This window comes from Bos indicus, chromosome 11 (genome assembly GCF_029378745.1).
Source record: "Bos indicus isolate NIAB-ARS_2022 breed Sahiwal x Tharparkar chromosome 11, NIAB-ARS_B.indTharparkar_mat_pri_1.0, whole genome shotgun sequence".
NCBI lineage: Eukaryota > Metazoa > Chordata > Mammalia > Artiodactyla > Bovidae > Bos > Bos indicus.
Window position 1 is genome coordinate 79,960,854 of NC_091770.1, and position 18,130 is coordinate 79,978,983.

General features: G+C 40.9%; 1 protein-coding gene and 1 non-coding gene across 3 annotated transcripts; both read left to right on the forward strand.

Annotated features, from left to right (window-relative positions):
- Positions 1-1,770: 1,770 nt before the first annotated feature.
- On the forward strand, positions 1,771-16,443 carry NT5C1B (5'-nucleotidase, cytosolic IB). Of its 2 annotated transcripts, XM_070799101.1 has the most exons (10): positions 1,771-1,884; positions 3,939-4,028; positions 4,359-4,541; positions 5,159-5,296; positions 6,813-7,316; positions 7,607-7,774; positions 8,867-8,996; positions 10,434-10,556; positions 10,961-11,145; positions 15,435-16,443. In XM_070799101.1, exons 1-10 carry the CDS (start codon positions 1,852-1,854, stop codon positions 15,756-15,758), a joined length of 1,878 nt encoding a protein of 625 aa, XP_070655202.1. In that variant the 5' UTR covers positions 1,771-1,851; the 3' UTR covers positions 15,759-16,443. The 2 variants fall into 2 exon arrangements, with proteins under 2 accessions (XP_070655202.1, XP_019826222.2); XM_019970663.2 differs by lacking the exon at positions 4,359-4,541 and having other exon boundaries at positions 15,435-16,440.
- Positions 8,412-8,518, forward strand: LOC139186051 (U6 spliceosomal RNA). The gene has a single exon (XR_011569619.1). It is a non-coding gene; the product is annotated as a U6 spliceosomal RNA (small nuclear RNA).
- Positions 16,444-18,130: the final 1,687 nt, after the last annotated feature.

The window sequence follows — 18,130 nt, forward strand, 5'->3', positions numbered from 1 at the left end:
ACAGTTTAAGATGATGGCCCACAGAAGACCCTTATCCTTAAATGATTCCTTCCCCCTGTATGAAGTGGGACACCACCTCCATGATATGTTCTACAAAGAGATTTTGTAGCTATCATTTAGCTTACTCATCAGCTGACTTGGTTATATTAAAAGGAGATTTTTTCCAAGTAGGCATAACCTAATCATTTGATTTCTTTAAGAACAAAGCATTGTCTCTGTCCCTTAACAGAAGAGAAAGGCAGAGAGATTCAAGACAAGAAAGGAATTCAACATGACGGAGGTTCCCCATTAATGAGAGGGAGGGCTTGGGGCAAGGACCTGAGAATGGCCTCTGGGAGCTGAGAGTAAATGCTGGCCAACATCCAGCAACTTGGACTTCAGTCCTACAGTTGCAGTAAACTGGATTCCTTGAACATGAACTGACTTGGAAGCAGATTTTTCCTCAGAGCTTCCGATCCATCCCGGTGTACCTTGGTTTCAGCCTTAGGTGATCCTGAGCAGAGAACTCAGTTAAGACCACTTAGACTTCTAGTTTGAGGAACTATGAGATAATAAACAGACTTGTTTAAACTGATAAATAAATGGCGATTTGTTACACAGCAGGAGAAAATGGACGCAGCAAACCAATTCAAGTGGCAGATGAAGACAACAGGAAAATCAAATTTTTCTTTCCTTCCATAAGCTATTCAGTTGTCTCAGGAAAGGTGCAGCTATGTTGACTAACATGAGGCCCAACATGCCCCAAGCCATCCTTTTTGTGACATGGACAGTGTCCACTGCTAACTCATGAATGCCATTGTCTTCAAAACTTTATATTTCAACTATCACAACTGCCATTTGGTGCTGATACCATCATTATCTTCATTTTCTAAATGAGGATATTGAGATTTAGGATCATTAAACAACCTGTCAGAGATCACAGTGAGAAATGGGGGCTGGGAGGGGACAGAATTTAAGGATGGAAAACCAGGCAGTCTAACCTGGAGTGTACATAACCAACTATCTAGAAGACCTCTGGAGAACTTTGATTAAAGCTGTCAGAACTTCTCCTGTCTCAGTCCATGATGGCTTGACAATATCAGATAGACATGGCACATGTCTCTGACCTAAAAGCAGAACCATAAGTGAAGAACATTATTGGACCTTATACACCAGAGTCAGGGACTGGATTTTACATATTCTTCTCTGTGTGTACACAAGAGGGACAGATGTATGTTTAGATGTTTCGGGATGGGGCAAACACCAGGCAAAACAGTGAAAGTGTCATTCTGCCACACTATGTCTATCCACATTAAGTACTTTAACTTAATGAATGGACGTGGCCTTGCCATTGTGAAAGATACACCAAATACTGAAGCTACACTCAAGCGTAGAACAGGTCTCAGCGGTTAAAAATAGTCTCCAGATTTTCAGAAAGTTCTCCAAAGTGTGTCAGGATAAATAGTAAGAAATGATCAGGCCCACAAATGAGTCTGCCATTCATTTTGGCAGTACCAGAAAATGTACACCCACAAACGGGATTGATAGGATAAGTAACTTAGAAATATTAGATAGATTTAAAAAGAAGGAAACAGTAATGCTGATGATGATATTAAACATTTGAACATTGTTTAGACATTGATTCATAAAAACCCAGACAATGGTTATGAATGGATGCACTCAAATAAATACTATTTCTTTTTTTAAAAAGTCACATATTCACAGAGTCAGCTGGTTACTATGGAATCACATATGATGTCATAAATTTGACATTCTAAATGCAAACCTAAACTGAGCAACAGAAACAACAGGAAATGGAGCTGGGGAGAAGAAAACCTACATAACAACAAAAGAATATCAGTAGTTAGAGAAATGAGTCAAACATCTCTGAAACAGAAAAAGAAGGTCAGTGAATTGAATGTCCTAGAATCTTGCCAAAGGACTGAGGAAACATAGATGTCAGCCCATCCTTTTCTCGGGGGCAATGCTTTGCAGCAATCAAATTTCAGAGGATGACCACACATAGAAACAAAAGGAGAGGTAAAGAATATGGAGAGTGGAGGAAAAGGAGCTGAAAGCATGTGGTGTAAGTCCATCCAATAATCAGCATTCATTGAGCAGATGCTCATACGCGAGTGGTAAGAGGTGAAACACAGTTGCTATCTTTGAAGAATGCACAGCCTAGTAGGAAAGAGAATACATAAACAAAGTTCAATTTGGCGCTCAGTAAAAGTGTGTACACAAGACACAGGCAACACCGAGGAATGTTTAACACTGGGAACTTCTCCCAGGTCATGCTGAGCTTAGCTCTGAAGAACACTGAGGGGAAAAGGAGGTTTTAAGAAAATAAGGGTGGTATACAGACAAATACAAGTCATTTGGCATAAATAGAACAGAGATAAGATGTAGAGTGGAGGGTATACAAGTTACAGGTAGACAGGATACAGCATGAGTCTCTTGTCTCTCTAACCAAGCGAATGAAGAATGCACCTGAAAATAAAGCATCAGTAGATTTATATTTTATAAATATCATAAATAAATCGAGTAGATAGACCTAGAAGTTGAGAGGATTTGAGGCCATAAAATCTGGTTAAAAGCTGTATTTTAAGATTACATGTCCATAATGATCTAAAGGCCTAGAACAAGGCAATGGTAAAAGAAATGGAGAAGAGGGACTGGATTCAAATATCTTTTGGAGTTAGAAGTGGTGGGATTTTACGGTGGTGGTGGTGGTGTGTGTGTGTTTGGGGGCACGGTGACAAAAAGATTTTAGGATTAGTTCTAGGAATGCACAGCTATGCCATTCTCTTCAGACACAGACTCAATCACTCAACTCGAGATTTTTCGTGAGTGCAAGACAGAGCATAAAGAGATTAACAGACTGCCCTTGAAAACCTCAATTTATGCTGGAAGTTGAGCTCCTTAAACAGATAAATAATATTAATCTTGACTGCATTATAGTTACTGAATTGGCAGGAAGCAATAGAAATACTGGTCCAGTAAAATAGTATTTCCTGCAATTGAAAATGAAAAAAAAACTGAATAGATGTCCATGAAATAAGTTATCATCTTGTGTTTTCCTGCATGGCCTTCCCTATTAGTTTATTGATAAGAAACCTCTTTTCACTCTTGATGCTATGAATAGTTAGATGATACGGATAGAATACATGCCTATTGATTGATTTCTATAGGATTAAGGTCTTTGATTTTAAAAATCTATTATTGATGAGGCTCAGATCTACAGAAAATTGGTTTATGGAAAAAAAAAAAAAAGAGAGAGAGAGAGAAGTTTCGATTCTACATGGCAAATGAAAAAGTTCCATAAGAAGCAACCTTCTGAGTAATGGGGAAAAAAATGTTCTGTGTAAGCAACTCCACACTTAATTCTAAGTGCTACTGACCTCCGGGAAATTATCCCAAAGCATTTCCCCCGTTATCATTTTTCAAATGATAAATGCATCATGTTTCGAAATCTATTGGCCTTTCTTGGTGGCTCAGTCGGTAAAGAATCCATCTGAAATGCAGGAGAATGCCTGTAAAGCAAGAGACCCAGGTTCAATTTCTGGGTCAGGAAGATCCCCTGGAGAAGGAAATGGCAACCCACTCCAGTACTCTTGCCTGGGAAATCCCATGGACAGAGAAGCCTGCTGGGCTACAGTCCATGGGGTCACAAGAGTCAGACGAGTCAGACAGGACTTAGCAACTAAACTACCACCACCTCAAATCTATACATCAACAAATTTCTATATTAAAAATTTGTTCGTATAGTTCTCTGATATGTATTCTTTTTACTCACGCTTGTTAGAACAGGGGAAAAAATAATATCTAAAAATCTATATTTTTTGATAATGGCAAGGAGACAAATTCTAATTCTTATTTATCCTTTCATTCCCCATACCCAAAGTTTCTAATGTCCCTGAGGTAAAAAATTAATAAACATTCTTTGTTTCCATGTCAAGAATGAGACTGGATCGAGGTACTCAAAAGACAGCCTAGAAGGAGACAAATCTAGAAAGGATTCTGAGAAATCAGTTCGTCTGACCACTCAGGTGAGCTGACCTCTTTAGAGTTGGTGAGAAAATTAAAGAGTAGACAGCATAACAAAAAATATTAGGGGGCAGTGGAGTTTGGGGAGAAAAGACCAAGCTATCAAGATGTGCATTAAGGGATACCTAATGCCCTTGTGGAGAGGTCGAGAAAAACCTAGGAGAAGCTAGCTGGTCCCTGCCTCCCAGTCCAGTCCACATCCCAGTCTTCATACAGAACAAGTGGTATAGAAACCTCTGCTCAGTCTAAGGGAAGAGACTGGTCTATGTTCAAATCAGGGAGGGAAGGGGAGTCTAGCCATCACATTGACCATTTTCTGCACCATCTTTCAGATGAGGCGTGCAGTCATACCGAATCACTCGCTGAGATGTTGCTCCATGCGGGGTCACCCGTCGTGTAGACGCTGCCTTTGTGCAGCTGAGGGAAAAGTACTTCTTAGCCCCTGCCGCACAATACGTATTTATATTCACATGTGCCTGTTGTGGGAACAGGGCCGGCAGATCACGATGATCAGGGTGAGCAGAGATCAAACTATTGATTTTGGAGGGGAGCCACAGGCAATCTGGGTGAGGGGAAGGATACGGGAATAGAAATGTCCACTTGCCTCTCCATGGTCTCCTCCATCCTGTTCCTCCCAAAGGGTGTGCTAGAGGGCGCTATTCCTTCTCCTGCAGTGCCTGGAGCCCTGCGGCAGCCTTAACCAGGTACCAGCTGCTTTCATCTTTGCAGTCTGGTCAAAAATGCTGGAGATGTCTTTTCAGCATCTGATAACAGGCTCATCCTTAAGGAAAGATGTGGGGAAAAGGGAGGAAGAATGCTCAACTCTACTAAGCTTCGCATAAGACTCTTAGAGTCACAGGTGAAAAAACATGAGATACCAGATTTGCTTCTTGGTTTTGGATGCCCTTCCAGGTAGATTCCCACTTCATGGATCTTCACAGAAGTTAGGATTCAATCAGAGCTAGAAAAATACACAAGGGCTAAGGCTGAATTACAGGTTATAGAGGGCAGGGACCTTCTCACTGATCACTGCCATATTTAGCTCGACATGGCTATTTCATCAGCACATGTGTGGAAGGACAGGGGGTGGGGGTGGGGTATTACACTTCTGGGTCTCTTCTCTCCTCAAAAGGGATCACAAGAATTAACTTTGCCGAAGTCAGACTCTCGAGGGTACGTAGTGCGAAATCAGTGGTCTCGAACTTCACGGAGCCCATCCACCAGACCTCCATCAGCAGAGGAGTCCAGAAGCAAGAACACCAGTCTTAAGGTAGAGATGGGCACGAAAGGGAAGAGCACATTGCAGAATAATAGTAATAATAACAGCAATGTGCATTGATACTTTCTATGTGCCAGGCCCTGTTCTGTGTATTTTATATCTTTCAGCTAATTAGTGTCACCCACTCCCACCCCCACTAATCCCCAGCGTAAGGAAACTGAAACACAGTCACCTAAGATTTCTCATTAGTAATGCCCACAGAACTAAATCAAAACCTAGAGTCTCTAGGTCTCTAAACGGCTCCCTGAATGATTAAACTCCACGGTTTCTCCTTCCTTACTTCACACATTTAAAAACTATTCATTGAATACTCAAGACTCAGAAGAGGGGGTGAAAAGGTCAACAAAGGAGATAAATTGTTGAAGAATACTAGGCTGTGTGACACTGTGAGCCCTTAACTAGGCCCAGTCACACAAAAGAAAAAGTCTGTCGTGAGATTAAGTTTTTGAATGCAGAGGGTGACCCGGTCCCAGGCACTGGGAGAAACAATCTGTCTATCTTTGTGAGGACTGGCTCAATAATTTAACCAAGAACTTGCCTTTTGAAACTTGTGAAACAGTCACAAAAGCTGGAATGATATATGGATACTTATAATCTCTCTTACACCTTAGTGAAAGAGTCCTTTCTCTAGAAAGATTGCTTCCAGTTTAGGAAGATGATTCTCTCCAGTTGAACTTCCCTGGCACAAGAAACTCTGAAGGGGAGTCACTTGATTCTCCAGCCTGCCGACCTTCCCAGTATTCGCTGCTTTAACTACAGGGGGCAAAGGTGGAGAAACATGTCCCGACATGATGCTTTATAGAGCCTTCAGTGGTGGGGACTTCCAGTCCAGCCACTCGCTGAGTTAACTGGAGGTGGCAGGTGGAGACAGGGGCAAGCAAGGTCCCTTACTCAAGCCCTCTGTCCTACCTGGAGGTCTCTGACTAAGCAGGTGTATGTGAACAAAGTGACAGAACTTTGTAAAGTGTGTGCCGACTATGTAGGAGCAAGGAAAAGGACCTCCACCCTGTCTATCACAAAAGGAAATGAACAAAGAAAGTGAAAGGGGCTGACAGGGCAGCTGGGGAAAATGAGAGCTGTCTTTGTGTTCACATAACAGAAATGTCTAACATTTGGAGCCCCTTAAGCCCTATTTAAGGGCTTCCCTCATAGCTCAGTCGGTAAAGAATCTGCCTGCAATGCAGGAGACCCAGGTTCGATTCCTGGGTTGGGAAGATCCCCTGGAGAAGGAAATGGCAGCCCACTCCGGTATTCTTGCCTGGAGAATCCCTAGAGGAGCCTGGCAGGCTACAGTCCATAGGGTCGCAAGAGTTGGACACGACTTAGCAACTAAATTACTACTACTACTACTAAGCCCTATTTAAAAGAAGCTGAGATGAACCAGGATCCATGTAAGAGCTAGGAATGGAACAGACAGAAGGGACAGCTCCTTGATGCCAGCTGGGCGGAGAGGAGTACAGGGACCCTAAGCAAGCATGGAACCCAGAGGCCCACTTTCTTGTTCCAGCTCCCCAATAGCTCCACGACCTCCCGGACTTCATCCACCTCCCCTAGCCATCAAGAGTCACCGAAACAGCTGTCAGCACAGCCCTCACCAACCACGCAAAACATGCCACTCGACTCACGGAATTCCATGTCCCCGGAGGCCCAGCTGCAGACCACGTCCCGGCGCACCACCAAGTCTGAGAATCCTGACACCTGGTCTCACAGCACGGGGCGGGAGATGCGAGAGAGCCGGGAGAAGAGAGAGTCCCGGGACACGCGAGACATGTCCCGCTCCCGGGACTCGCACGATTCCAGGGACACACACCAGCGGGAATACTCGCGCACGCCTCCCTCCGAATGGAAATCCTATACTCAGCGCAGGATGCTCTACCCCTCTCAGATGGACCACGACTGTGTGTCCGAACTGGCCAGGAAACGAGAGGAAGAGGAGGACGAGGATGAGGCCTACTGGGCGTCCGTGAGAACACTGTACGAGAAGACACCCAACTGCTCGCGCCCCAGGCCGGTGAGCAGGGCCTGCCTCCCCTGGGCACCTGGGTTTATCCCCACGCAGCCCAGCCCTGAGGCCTAGCTCCTCTCCGTGGTGCAGGGAAGCTCACTCAGGCCACTGCTTCTCCTCCCTAAACCTGCCCCTCTGCACTGTAAACGCGAGGATCCCATTCTTGGCTGTCTCCAGCATCCCAGTCCTCCAAGCCAGGACCACCTATTTGCTTCCCACCCTACCCTGGCATGAGCTCTATTCCTGACCCCTTTGTATCTATGTGACTGTCCTCCTGTTGGTGCCCCTCTCTGCAGCCCAAACCCAAGCATGCCATCACTGTTGCTGTGTCATCCGGGGCACTCTTCAACATGATGGACAGCAGGAAAATCTATGATGAAGAGGGTCTGGAGAAATACATGGAGTATCAGCTTACCAACGAGAATGTCGTCTTGACCCCAGGGCCGGCCTTCCGCTTTGTCAAGGTACTCTGCAAAGCTGTCTCTGGCCCTCCAGGACTTTAGAGGGCAGGCAAGGACCCATGCCAACCCTTAGGATCTCATCCAGTTTTCCTTATCATTCCTAGTCCACCCTTGTCATTCTTGCCATTTGCAAGTTGACCCTAGGTCACTTTGTATTTTCAAAGAAACTTCAACACTGTTGAGGGAGGGACTGCAGCCCGAGGTTTGGAACTCTGAGTCCAAATCCTGAGATCTGTAACAGAAATGATCATTCCCTCCACAGAAGGAGCAATAACCAGAAGCAATAGTGAGTTTACAATTCCAAGTAGTAGAAATGAAACACCCCATTCAAATATGATGAAATTCACATTAGCTTCTCCTGCCCCAAACACAGCACATTAAAAAAGTCAAGATGCTCTTGGCACTTAGGGGCATGATTTTAATAGAGAAAGTAATCTTGGAATTTGCACTAAAATGTATAGCACTTCTAGCTCTGATCCCCTATACAGCTTATACAAATATGATACAATAACATCATAACCAGGCAGAAACAAATGACACCTCTGCTAGTTGTAAGTAGAAAGTAGTTATGGAGCATAGTGGAATCATTGGAGGAAACCACAAACCTATTCTAAAGACTCACATTTAAAAAATAGACAAAATGCTCACTTTGGCGGCACTTGTGCTAAAATTGGAACAATACAGAGACCATTAACATGGCCTCTGTGCAAGGATAACATGAGAACTCTTGAGGCAGCCTATATGTTTCACAATAAAAAATAATCATCAGATGATCAAAAAAGGCAGGTTTTATGAATCAAAAACAAAAATAGACAAACCCTAAAAGGGTTAGCCTGATCTTATGTCTACCTCACAGAAATAATTCTAGTAAACCAAAACATCACCCATCTTTCAATAAACATTTGCTGAGGTCCTTTGTATGAGAGGCTGAAAATACTGAAATGAATGGCATAACCCTGCCTTAAAGGAGCCACAATCTCTCAGGGAAGAGTCTTTGGAGCTTGAATTGGACACCTAAGGGATCCGTTCCCTCCAGACCCCCGATGCCCACCTTGCCTGGCCCTCCTCACACACGTCCGTGTTTGTAACCTGCAGGCACTGCAGCATGTCAACTGTAGACTCCGTGAGCTGTATCCTGACGAACAGGACTTATTTGATATTGTACTGATGACTAATAACCATGCCCAAGTGGGAGTGCGGCTTATAAACAGCGTCAATCACTACGGTAAGTAAAATAAATACCGTGTGGAGGAACAGCTTGCTGCTCTGGAAGAGAGAAGCCATGTTATTTTGCTCGCCGTGGCCTAACTAATGCAGCCTCTTTGATACTGACACCCCCTTCTGCGTGAGAATGTTTATTTGCCTATGTCAGAACAAGAGAGGCCATGTTCATTTTTAACTTCAGCCCAGAGTCGGGCCCAAAGCTCTGGACTTAACTTGTCAAGTGTGAATTTCAAAGTCTTAATCCCAGGCCCTGCAATATATTTCTCTGTTTTACGTTTTTCACTTCTGAACTTGACTTCAAGGAGCCGTCAGCCTAGGGCTTTCTCTGTGTGATCAGACTTCTTGCTCACCACAGATACATGTTAAAGGTTTTAAGGTTTTTACCTTTCCTTTCCACTCTTAACATCTGACTCTCCCCGGCTGCTTGCCCCATACATCAAATTCATACCCATGCCAGCAAAACTGTCTTTATTCCTTTACAGGGAAAATTTGTTTGACACTAGACTCTTCATGACATCTCCATCAGTGTGTTAGAGAGTTTCAAGGGAGGTCCCCATTTTTCCTCTTATGAATTTACCTGACTTATGTGGAGACCTTTAGCCTATTTGCTAAGTGACATGTCCAGTCTTAACGGGTATGTCCAAGAAAAAATAAGATTTAAATTTGGTAAAACGATTATCCTTTAATTAAAAATAAATAAACTTAATTTAAAAATACTTTTATTACTAAATACAAAATTACTTTCTAGACAGTCCGTGCCAATTCATACTTTCATCCATAGTGTATGTAAGTGCCTATTTTACAGACTTCTCACCAGCATCTAGTGTTTTTTTTTAAAACTTTGGTTGATTCAGAAGGCATTTAAAGGTCTATTAATTTTTAGTCTGATAATGACCTCATTTAAAATTTCAAGTCAAGAGAGACAATTTCAGACCTTTTGTTCTTCAGTTTTAGGGAAATAGTTTAAACCCTATCACTACTGACTATTACACTGTATTGTTACTAAGAAAATATGGAAATGGTACTTAAAAATAGAGCCACATCTCAGGCGGCCCTCTCATCAAGTGAGGAGGCTATAGCTGAAGTAAAGGTGCACTCTTCTAGCCTAGACAAGAGTCAATGTTACCTAGTGGGCTTAAACAAGTACTTATGTCTCAGTCTCCTTTTCTATAATGAGGATAATAATGCCTGCCATAACAGTTGTTGTGACAGTAAACTGGCGTGGCCTATCTGGACATACTTCATAAATTATTATGCAGCAGACACACCTACTATTATATAAAATAGCTGAGACATTTTTCAATATTGGTACTATGAACATAATTCTAAAATTTCTCTAGGCACTCAGTTATTCTGAAGGCAGCTTTAATTTGCATTTCCAGTAAGCATGCTGTCTTTAACTTGCTGCCATAACAAAGTCTTTCTTGCCTGATAATAGGATTACTAATTGACCGCTTCTGTCTGACTGGAGGAAAAAGCCCCATTGGCTATTTGAAGGCATATCTTACCAACTTGTATGTTTCTGCGGATTCTGACAAAGTACTAGAAGCAATACAAGAAGGTATTCCTTGGTTTTTTCTTTCTCGTTAATAAAGAAGTCTCACTAGTGTTTCCTTGGGCTCCAGTGATTATGTTGTTTACATCACTGTCACTGGATTTTCTGCTAAGGTGTTTCCACAAGTGGAAGCCCCTAAGTTTGTCTGTTAGAGCTTTGACCTTCCTTGAGGTGGACGTCTTCAGTGATTGTCCTACACCCATTTTACACCCTCCCATCCCTTATAGCAACAGAGGCAGCTCAAAGACAGCTCGTTTGAGATGTGTGGTTGTGAAGAGGAGTTGAGTTGTCAGGTAATAGCCAGAGAGGAAATTCAAGGTCTGGGAGGACTATTCTTAGTTTTGTTTTTAAATAGTAGACCCTAAAACTCATGGGCCTAAGACTGTTTATTAATTCCAATGGTCTGCCAGGGATCGCCTCCGCAACGATGTATGAAGGCGCCAAGGACATGTCTTACTGCGACACACAGCTCCGTGTGGTCTTTGATGGGGACGCCGTCCTCTTCTGTGAGGAGCCTGAACACAGTACCAAGGATCACGGGCTGGACAAATGCTTCCAACATGAAGCCCTAGCAGACAATAAGCCTCTTGGTCAGGTAGGTTCAGTGAAAGCTGCTTTATTTCGATCTACTTATTTTCCAACATATAGATATAATTATTTCTTCACTGTTTTATAAATTTTTTTAGGCACTTCTCACTTCTTATCCTTTGTAGCCTTCTCTCTTTCTTTCATGAACTCCTCATTTTAAAGCTGCCAATGTTTTTTTTTTTTTTTTTTTTTTAGTGTTCTTTTATCCTTTTGGAAATGTTTCTATCCTCTCCCCATGATAAAGAGTTCATCTCCTCCAAACTATAAGTAAAGAAAGAGAGGTAATACAGCTTACAAATTAGCCAATTCTACATAATAAGTTCTCAAAATAGTAAGACCATTTCCAGCCAGTCAGTAAACTTGTTGAATCTCTCATCTATGACCTCAGACTCCATGAAGGCATAACATGATTGAGAAAAATCTGCAAAACTGAGAGTTTGAATCCAGTCAAATAATGAGCCTCAAACAAGTGCAAACTATGAACAATGAATCAAACTGAAATAAAAATTTTAGGTTTGGGGAAATCAATCCATGAATTGAAGTGTTAAAGTTGTGGTCTAAAATAAACAAAACCTACAACTTCGAAACCAAAGGAGATCTGAATAGCAAAATTTTCTCCAAACTGAATAGGAAACAATAGATCATTCAGGTTTAATCTGTGAATCTTACCAAGACCTTTTTTTAACTGGCATTTTTCTCTCAGCTCTTCTTGAACTTAAGATGTAGTTAAATATTATTAGTTTTATTACATTTATAAAACTATGAAGAGACTAGTTGAAAGCTGAATGTTTTACTAACTTACCGCACATTACAGCTCAAGTGATATTTAAATTCTATGTGTTCATGTGTGTGTTTAACTTCATAGTCCCTTCCTAAATAGCTTGTTTAGAAGTCTTGAGCTCATGTCAAGAAGTTGTTCAGTGTTAACAAAGTTTACTAATAAAAGGAATACCCTTTGTTATAATTGACATGCTTGCTTTGCTGAAATTTAGAGCCAATTGTATATAACCTTTAAATATTATTAAAATGTACAAGATCTCTAAAAAATAGCATTTAAAAATTCTGAAAATAATTATTTCAAGATAATCTTAAAACATCATTTTTCCTCATCCCCGGGAAATAATCAAACTTTCTTTTAGATTCTGTACTTATCAGTTCCTTTTTTCCATATTTTAAATCATTTTCCCATTAAACAATTGTGAAGCTCAACACTGGTTATTGGAGAAATACCCAATGAATTTTATTAAGCATACTTGTTTCCATAATATGGTCCTTCTGACGGTGGAAAAATATGCTACTTTTCACATAGAAAGGGTAGCTCTTCTATAAAGACCAGACTTTGCCAGATGTTTCCACTGATGGGAAAGAAGTTATGAGGTATGATTCCTAACTATGATTTTCAATTATGTTGGCCGTGGGGCTTGTGGTTTGGTCATAACAATGTCCAATTGTCTCAAATGGAGGAGATCTGAGGGTCACCAGCAAATGGGACAGCTGGACAGGATTAATTTATCCACTCTCATTGTCTCCTGATTTGGTATCTGTCTCATTTCACCATTCTAGAATAGTGATCTCTGTGTATGTGTGTGCGCACACATGCATATGGGTGTGTATGTGTCTGTTTTAATCAGAGTTGTTGAGGTGTACTTCATATACAGTATAATTCATCATTTTTAGTGCATGGTTCTGAGGGTTTTGGCAAACATACATGTACAGACATGAAACCATGATCGAACTCAAAATACTAACAAAATTCACTTGTGTTTCTTTGTAAGTCATTGTACTCCCTCTCTTTAGGATCTGTCAACCACTAATCTGATTTCTGTCCCTAATGTTTTGCCTCTTCAGGTATCATATAAATGGAGCCCCAAAGGATGCAGTCTTTTGAATTTGATTTATTTTACTTCAAATGATGCATTTGAGATTCATTCATGTCATTTGTGTATCAGTAGTGCATTCCTTTTTATGCTGAGTACTAGCCTTTTCTACGGAGAAGGCAATGGCAACCCACTCCAGTACTCTTGCCTGGAAAATCTCAGGGACAGAGAAGCCTGGTAGGCTGTAGTCCATGGGGTCATTAAGAGTCAGACTTGACTGTGTGACTTCACTTTCACTTTTCACTTTCCTGCATTGGGGAGGGAAATGGCAACCCACTCCAGTGTTCTTGCCTGGAGAATCCCAGGGATGGGGGAGCCTGGTGGGCTGCTGTTTATGGGGTCTCACAGAGTTGGACACAACTGAAGCGACTTAGCAGCAGCAGAGGCAGCCTGTTCTGCTGGATGAACCACATGTTCTTAACAATTTACCTACTGGAGAATATTTAGGTCATTTCCAGTTTGGGACATTAATAAATAAAGCTACTTTAAGCGTTTTCACACAGGATTCTGTGTAACATAAAATCTCATTTCTCATAGGTAAATACCTTAGAGTAAGATTTCTAGGTCACAGGATAAATATATGTTTAACTTTAAGGAAACTATTTTCCAAAGTGGTCATACCACTTTGCATTTCCATGAGAGATCTTTTACTCTGCATCCTTGCCAGTATTTGGTGATGTCAGTTGTTTTTCATCTGTTTGTTTTAAGCTGTTCGGTGGTTACATAATAGCACCTCATTGTGATTTTAATTTGCATTATCCTAATGACAAATGATATTGAACATTTTATTAAGTGCTTATTTGCCATTATATGTATTCTTTGGCAAAAAATTTCTGTTCAGATCTCTTGCTCATGTGAATTGGGTTGTTTTTCATTTTATTATTGAGTTCTGAGAGTTCTTTATATATTCTGGGTACAAGTCCTTTATCATATATTTCTTTGCAGATATTTTCTCTCAGTCTGTGCTTGTTTTTAATTTAAATATTGTTCAGTGTCCTTCAATTAGCAGAAACTTATTTGTTGCTGTTGTTAAGTTACTCAGTTGTGTCCAACTCTTTGAGACCCCATGGACTGTAGCCTGCCAGTCTCTCTGTTCATGAGATTTCCCATGCAAGAATACTGGAGTGGGTTGCCATTTCCTTCTTCAGAGGATCTTCCTGATTCAGGGATCAAACCTGGGTCTCCTGCACCGTAGGCGAATTCTTTACCATCTGAGCCACCAGGGAAGCCTCAGATTAAAATCTACCATCTTCCTATTTTTTGGATTTGTTTCATCTTGAGTTAACTTTAATTTTTTTCCTTTTATTATTTTTGCTTTTTAACTTATTGTACATGGGGGCTCCCCAGGTGGAACAAGTGGTAAAGAATCTGCCTGCCAATGCAGGATATATAACAGACACAGGTTCAGCCCCTGGGTTGGGACAATCCCCTGCAGGAGGAAATGGAAACCCATGCCAGTATTCTTGCCTGGAGAATCCCATGGACAGGGTAGTCTGGAGGGCTGTGGTCCATGGCGTCACAAAGAGTCAGACACAACTGAAGTGACTTAGCACTTGTTGTACATATTGTATGTTTTTAGGCTTCCTAAAATTGCATAACCATTAATGATTTATTACTCATGTTAGATTTTATAGTAGTTAGCATCAGATATATAATATACAACCTTAATTAATAACAGTCTACTTTCATAATAATATTATGCCACATCATGTATGACGGAAGAATCTTACAATAGTACACTCTTAATTCCTCCCTCTCATGTTTTGTGATACGGTCATACATTTTAATTTCACCTATGCTATAAACTCAAGTTTTGTTTTAAAAATTAAGACTTTATGATTGTATCACATAGCAAAATCCAATTCTCTGTCCTGTGCTAGAGGTACAGCTAAAAGTAAGTGTTCAGAAAGGTTGAAGATAAAAGTAAGTGTGAAGTAGGGTATATATAAATTACAGTAAATATAGACAAGATTGGATTCAAACCCTGAAGAAACTGAACAAGATAGAAAAGTACACTTTATATAAATATTAAAATGTACAATTCTACAAAAATAAATAAATTTAAAAAGTAGTGTTTTTGGTTCAGTTCTAAGCTAAACTTTAGAGTAACCCCATTTTCCCATGGATAGTTTATGTCTGTTGCCCTGGTTCAACTTTTTACAGAAGCTTCTTTCACTCTTAAAATGTGTGTGTTCAAATGATAAATTATATGGCCATCCTATTTTGTATTCTAAGAATGCAAGGATGGTTCCATACAAGGAAATATAATCACAATAAACGAAAGAGTTTCAGCAATGTATTACTGGTCTATACTGCATGCTTCATGCAGTATTACACGTTTCTTATAAATATCTGCTTTTTTAGCATTCACTTCCTTTTGCTCCATGGATGACAGCTGTGACATATGTTCCTTTTGCAGGGTCCCTTGAAAGGCTTTATGGAAGATTTAGGCAGACTGCAAAAGAAGTTTTATGCCAAAGACGAACGGTTATGTTGCCCTATCCGGACCTACCTGGTTACAGCCAGGAGTGCAGCCAGTTCAGGCGCCCGCGTGCTGAAAACCCTTCGCCGCTGGGGTCTAGAAATAGACGAAGCTCTTTTCCTTGCTGGAGCCCCCAAAGGTCCCATTTTGGCAAAGATAAGGCCCCATCTCTTCTTTGATGATCATATGTTCCACATTGAAGGGGCACAGAAATATGGTACCACCACAGCTCATGTACCTTATGGAATTAGTCAAAAGTGAACAATTAGGGATGGGGAGGAGAAATAAAGCATCGAGTCTGGTATTACGGAATCATCTGTGGATCCCTAGGGTAATTAGGTATTTAAGTAGACTAGACCTCACAACTTTGTTAATTTGCAAAGGTTTTCTCTTGAGTTTTCAAAAACATTTTGAACTCTCAGGTTACCTTCAAGCTATTTCCATTTGAGCTGTCAATGCTGTTGATAACATTGCAACTACCCTCTGTGTATAAGTCATAGTGATGACTTTTTAGAGTAAGTTTAGAACTTGCAAAAGGGCTATGTCAGAAGCCTACTTAGTTTTACAAAGCATTGCTCATTTTTGGATGTTGGTAGCTAGAATGAATCATTACCCATCATTGTTATAGAATAGTGGGTCTTCACAAGTGGAAAGATAGGGGTTAAGTACACTCTTGAAAACTGGAGCTTTTTAGTCTGTTGTCCCTGCCTTTCTATCAGTGCAAAAATGAAAATACCACTCTACCTGCCTGAGTATACCGATTTTGATATTGTTCATTCAGAAATAAAGAAGCTAGTTATTCATACAAGTTACTTTCATCCAAGATGAGTTCCAGACAGAGCATCCTAGAATCTTTGAAGCTTATTTGGTGGATTCATTGCCTCTGGACTACATGGCTTCATATTTGAAGTCTCTGGCTTTCGTTCTGGCAGGTAGGTCCAACGTTTGTACGAGGAAAGAAGTCTTGGCTACCACTTCAAAATGTGACAGTAAGTGTAGTTTCCTAGCTTCATTGTTGTCATTCTTTTGTGATTTTCGTTTACAAAAAAAAAAAAGCATTGATTGGTTAGTAATCATAATCTACTACAATGTTAGAAACAATGAGCTGGTTATTTTCAATGGTTACTTTATTTTTCATCAAAGCAAACTTCATGACATTATCACCTTCCTTTTTTTTTTTTTTTTTTTTTTTATGTAATCAGTGAAGAACCTAACACTCAAAAAGATTAAATAGTTTGACCGGGAATGTACAGGTAATAAATGGTAGGACTAAGATTCAAATTCAGATCTCACTTCAAAAGCTATATGCTATTTCCCTTCCTCATACCCTCTCTAGCTCCTTCTACTCCATTTCTTCTCTACCCCACCCACATATTCCATACCTAGTTCTATTAAATCAGACCGCTGCTGACACAGACTTTTTGATCTGCTTCCTAACTGGATGTAAGCCAGTCTAAAATAATATCGGTCATTATGCTTTCTGAGTACCTACTGTTTTCTCTGCATTACCCAATAATAAGGCCACAAGACAGACTCAGATATTATCCCATCCCATCCTATTTAACAATCCCTTAGAAAAAATCAAATGTACAAGTTCAAATACCCAACACCAGACGGTTAATAGTCTTCAGTGCCAACTGAGGTTGAAGCAGAGATCTATATGGGCTGGAAGTTGTCAGGAAATGAAGGTGGGCTTTGAAGGATGGGAAGATGTGGAAGGAGAGAAAGGAAGAGAGAGAGGAAACATGTGCTCCTGGCTCAGTGAGTTGGAGAGGCAGCATCAAGTTACAGGTAAGGTGGAATAAAGGCCTCCCTTTCAAGACTGTTGTTCCTGGTGCTCATCCCATCTCTGAGCTCCATTCTCAGCACTCAATAAGAAAATACCTTCTGGCATCCTACCCGTTTGCTCTTTGTATTAATATTATGCCTTTGGTTGCATGTTATATCCTTCCCAAATATAAGGAAGTGGAGGAGGGATTATCAAAATCATCTGTGGAGTGTAGTTCAAATTATAAAGGTTGTGTGTCTCATCTTTTGTCCTAAAGATTCTAGAATGGGGGCAGGCAGGGAGGTCTCTGTCCCAGACAGTAGGCACCCTGAGGGCAGAAATAGGACCCTATTTCCTTGTGACTCCACAGGGCACTGGGCCTGGCACACGCTAGATGGGTGAGTAGATAAATGTATTCCAGCTTAAGGGTAACCTGGCCTAAAGTTTGAAGTTTGCAGCTCAAAGATGTATCTCTGTGGCAATAGCCACCCCCACCTCCCTCATTTTTGAAGCATTTTACAATGTAAAAAACACTTTCACTTCCTTGTTACATTTAATATCCTCTGCAAACAGGAAAGAAGACACTTGTGGATGAGCCTGTAAGTCTATATGTACAGTCAGTCCAAGCTTTCCACCGTGTATCTCTCTCAGTGTCCTATAAGACCATCTGAGGATGACTTTTTATACAGTGATCAATGCTAAATAGTCTTCCATTCCCAGATCAGCCGCATCAGAATCACCTAGGAACCTGTTAGAAAAGCAAAGTCTCAGGTTCTATCTTGGCTTCTAATGAATTCGAAACGCTAGTGCCTGGGCCCTGAAATTTCTGTTTTTACATGTCCTGTGGGTGATTCCGATGCAACGC